The sequence below is a fragment of the Engraulis encrasicolus genome, chromosome 18 (assembly GCF_034702125.1).
Source record: "Engraulis encrasicolus isolate BLACKSEA-1 chromosome 18, IST_EnEncr_1.0, whole genome shotgun sequence".
Taxonomy (NCBI): Eukaryota; Metazoa; Chordata; class Actinopteri; order Clupeiformes; family Engraulidae; genus Engraulis; species Engraulis encrasicolus.
In genome coordinates, this window is record NC_085874.1 from 49,160,327 (window position 1) to 49,165,326 (window position 5,000).

General features: G+C 44.0%; 1 protein-coding gene across 1 annotated transcript in view; it reads left to right on the forward strand.

Annotated features, from left to right (window-relative positions):
* Window positions 1–5,000, forward strand: part of lama2 (laminin, alpha 2) — a 441,866-nt gene that overhangs the window by 417,836 nt on the left and 19,030 nt on the right. The window contains exon 59 of the mRNA XM_063223771.1: window positions 2,411–2,618. Coding sequence (XP_063079841.1) covers window positions 2,411–2,618 — 208 coding nt within the window. The remainder of the gene's footprint in view (window positions 1–2,410; window positions 2,619–5,000) is intronic.

The window sequence follows — 5,000 nt, forward strand, 5'->3', positions numbered from 1 at the left end:
CCTGTCCATATTTCACAATATGGCCGTCGTAATGTGGGGGTAATGTGAGGGTGATACCCTGCGGGGCCGTGCGCTCCTCTCCACAGCCCCAGCCTGCCCTAGAACAGGGGGGGGTTCCCAAACTTTTTCAGCGGGGACCCCCTTTTGGATTTAAAGTGATGGTGTCCCATTTTTGGGAAATAAGCTCATATTACACCTCCCCTTGAGTTAAATAGTTGAGTTTTGCCTTTCTCATGTACTTTCAACTGTTCTCTTAGTATGGCAGTGCAAATTTTAACTCCATGCTAGCAGTTAACATTGAGTCCTATGAGACCAGCTGGCGGCTAACTGTTCTCATAGGAGTCAATATTAACCCCCTGGCATGGAGGTAAAATTTGCACTGCAGTCCTCAGAGAATGGTTGAAAGTGCAGGAGAAAGGTAAAACTCAACTATTTAACTCAAGGGGAGGTGTAATATGAGCTTATTTCCCAAAATGGGACGGTATCACTTTAAGAATATTTCCGCGACCCCCCACACCCACCCAACCCACCCATCGGCCATAGTCTTAGAATAGCAATGAATTTCTAGCAATATCAGCGGGTAAACTATTAATGGAAAATCTAGCTGCAATTTTTTTGGCCATTGATATTGCTAGATTTTCCATTAATAGTTTGCCCACTGATATTGCTAGAAATCCACAGGACCATACAAGTGAATACTGTTACTTATAAAATTATGGAATTATAATAGCTGTGGATACCAAATTATGGAATTATAATAGCTGTGGATACCAAATTATGGAATTATAATAGCTGTGGATACCAAATTATGGAATTATAATAGCTGTGGATACCAAATTATGGAATTATAATAGCTGTGGATTTCCTGTTTTTTATGCAATTCCCCTTTTGTCCGCGACCCCCCCTTCAGTACCTCTGCGGACCCCCCGACCCCCCAAGGGGTCACGACCCCAAGTTTAAGAACCACTGCCTTAGCCCATCACCCCAGGTGACTGCAAATCAACTGCAGTATGAAAGAAGAGAGACTTGAGAAAGTATAAAATCTCCCCCAATTTAAACTTCCTGATGGAGTGGAGTAGTTTATATAGTATATGTGCTTTGCCATATATTGGTTTACCTTTCCCTCTATTGCAGTGATTTTCAACCTATGGGCCGGGGCCAATATCGAGTTGGCCCCAAGTTGGAAAAGTTTGGGAGCCCCTGCTCTATTGCAAAGGGGTAAAGCAGAAGCGTTTACGAAATATTACTGCTATGTAGAGCAGTTTTGTTTGAGTTTTCTTTGTTACATTTAAATCAAAAGACTGTAACTCCATAATTTGTCAAATGGCATTGACTCAGTGTTTGCCTGGGTACACTGTAAAACATCACAGTCAGTTAAACGTGAAAACGTCAGTCAACTCAACTTAACCCATTGACACCTAAGGCATCTACAAAAAAGGGTGCTGAATGCCTGAGCCCTTTTTAAGAAAAGCTGCCCTCAGCCTATAAAAACCTAAATATCTCAGCTTCTGAAGCACATAAAAATATGCACTAAGTTGCATTTAAATGGTGATACCCTCATATTTCATTAGAATGTGTTCATTCATCTCAAACAAACAGAGATTTTTAATAAAGTTGTCTCAAATCTCATGAGCCTGAATGTTGCGTAATGCAGCTCCAGGCGCCAGGGCCAATGTTGAGCAATGCAACATCAGGCATCAATGGGTTAAGAAAGCCTGAAGTTGAGTTGAGCCTCGAGTTGAGTTAACCTCTTAATTTTAGCTAGCTTACAGTATTTTGCAGTGTAGTAGTGTGACATCTGCTGTCAATCAATCAATCAATCAATCAATAATGCATAGAGATGCACCGGATCCTGATTTTTAGGATCCTGCCGGATACCGGATCCACTGCTTAAGATCCTGCCGGATCCGGAACCGGATACCGGATCCTACGAAAGGGTTGAAACACACAGCCAACTCGCACATGTGGGCCCTTTTTATTACGTTGGCGCAAACTATTTTTAAGACTCATTGGCTTACTGCCACACTGCCTTCAATGGCCGCTTCCAAAGGGCTTTCACTCCATGCAGCGATTAGGGTTGTGAAAGACTAACTGAAAAGCCTAGGCTACGTAAAAAGTAGAGATGCCAGATGCTGATTTTTAGGTAACTGCCGGATACTGGATCCACTGCTTAAGATCCAGCCGGATCCGGATAGTCTGAAAAACCCTATTATCCTGCCGGATCCGGAACCGGATCTTGGATCCTGTACATCTCTAATACTGCAGTTACTTTATTTTGATTGATTTTCAAACTTTTTTCTCAGTGTCCATATTCACATACTGTACTGGACTGTGCCTCAACTTTAGTAACTGAAGCACTCTCGTCTCCTGATGTCATCATTATTAACCAATCGCCATTCCTCCCTCTCAGGCCTGTAGACTTCTCTCGACCAGTGGCATTTGACAATGCTGAAATAGGGCAGTGTCCTAACCTGGCCCCGCCCCCGCCCCCGCCCCCTGGTCCTCTGCCAACGGAGGGCGGAGAAGGTGGTGATGGGGGAGAAGGAGATGAAGAGGGGGCAGAGGGGGGAGAAGGAGAGACACCCGCCCCAGTCCCACCACCACTCCCGCCATCCACTGTGAGTAATCTTTTTTTTTTAAAGTTATTTTCGGGCATTAATTATATCTTTATTTAGACAGGTTTAAAGGAACACTCCTGCCAATTTCAATATGCTGTTGTATTGCTCACGCTTCCCTTGACTTGTCAGTACCTGGTGACGCCGCAGTTTTTGTCTCAGCCCTTATAGGTACATAGGCCTACTCCAAACACAGGCCTACTCCAAATATTTTCCCAAAAGGCATCGCTGTTTGCTAGCTGTCTGCTGATGTTGCATAACCTTTTGGATGTTTTTGGGAATAAATAAAAATGTTTTTTTGAAATGTAAACAAAAGTTGCTCATATCTTGGAAAGGGCTGGGCCAAAAAATGCGGCGTCACCGGATACTGACAAGTCAAGGGTAGCGTGAGCAATACAACATCATATTGAAATTGGCAGGAGTGTTACTTTAATGAGCGATGACAATAAAGCTGTGGGAGAGAGAGAGAGAGAGAGAGAGAGACAGAGAGAGAGAGAGAGAGAGAGAGAGAGAGAGAGAGAGAGAGAGAGAGAGAGAGAGAGAGAGGCGGGGAGGGGAAGAATAAGGAAATGACCTCGGGCCGGCACTTGAAACCAGCGTAATGGTATGGCACCTTAGACCACTGAGTCACGGCACCCCCTGTGACATGTCTCTTAGAGGCTCAGTGCTCATCATCAGTGTTTCTCAACAGGGGTGCCGGGGAAACGTGGCTGATAAATAAATTATGTAATATAATACATATTTGTCTAAATTGACAAAGTATTGCTTAGTCAGTGGAGTCTTTCATCTGCCATTTGCGCACAATAAAGTAAATATAGGTTGCCCCAGTCAACTTCGAACGTAGGTTGTGTGACATCTCCAAATGTGTTACTAGCTTGTGTGGTATCGAATGCGATGTTACGGCTTGTTGGTTTGGGGTGCCTTGAAATTTTTCATGAATTGAAAGGGTGCCTCGCCTAAAAAAAGGTTGAGAAACACTGCTCTTCATGAACCACAAACTAGAACTCATTTCTACAGATCTGTAAACTAAGCACCAGGTTGTTCAATCCTGTCCTTCCCTGTAAACCATGCGCCAGGTAGCCAACTTCAATCCTGTCCTTCCCTGTAAACCATGCGCCAGGTTGCCAACTTCAATCCTGTCCTTCCCTGTAAACCATGCGCCAGGTTGCCAACTTCCATCCTGTCCTTCCCTGTAAACCATGCGCCAGGTTGCCAACTTCCATCCTGTCCTTCCCTGTAAACCATGCGCCATGTTACCAACCCAATCCTGTCCTTCCCCGTTTCTTGTGCCCTATTGTCTCTGTGTCACCCCGTCTCTGTGGAGAAAACAAACTTTTCCCACTGTCAACTTTTGGGTGGCTTTACCTCATTAAACATCCCGATTGCAACTGAAATTCCAGCCACTAGCTCATGCCGGTGTGCAGTTGAAGAGTTCAGATGCAAAACCCCCTAAGTGCCTTTTCAGAAAATAATCTTATTTCATTTTTATTTAGTACAAAGCTATCAAAATTGCAGATTTTTTTATTTTATTAATGTATATAACTATTTTTACATATTATCAAGTACATGCAGGGCTGTAGTGGAGGGTAAACGCACGTAAACGCCGTTTACGCACCTCTGGAATTTAGGAAATAGCGTTTACCCACCTCTAATAGCGTTTACCCACCTCTAAATAGCGTTTACGCAGCTCTTAATGGCAATTTCGCACGTCAAAGTTCCCTGCGCCTTGTGATCTGCCGTTGGAATAATCCAAAATAAATTTGGTGTCATTTAAAACATATTGTTGAACATAGGCCTACTTAACGCTTTAGTAGGAATAATTTTCATTTTTTTTCATCTGCTCTGTATTCGGGTAGGCCTATGTGACCTTCCAATCAATGCCTTTCGCTGCGGCGGCGACACCAATCAGGATCCAGGGAATATGTAAACACATAGGCCTACACGTTGTGTAGTTGCCTGCCTGCATAGTTAATCATAGTTAATCATCATGGATAGGGTGACCAGACGTCCTCTTTTTCCCTACTTTTGAAACCTAAAAAAATGTGCGGGGGGAATTTCAGAAATGTCCGGGATTTTGTTAGCCTGGCCGCGCCAAAAACCCCTACAGCAAAGCTGTGCCGGGAGCAAATTCATTTTGCGGCCACTAGGGGCGTCTAGATTTCTAGGCTAGGATTTTGTTGGACTGCCTGAAAGACCTAATTAATCTGCATTATAATGTTCATTCCGTTCCATTTGACTCCACTGCAGGTTTCTCTCTGCCGTTCGCAAATTAGTCACACCCTTCTCATCAAATCTAGCCACTTCGCACCGTGTCCGAAAGAAGTAGGGGACAAGCCAGTGCGCCCCATGTTTACAAACGAAAGCACATCTGTCCGCCGGTTCAAT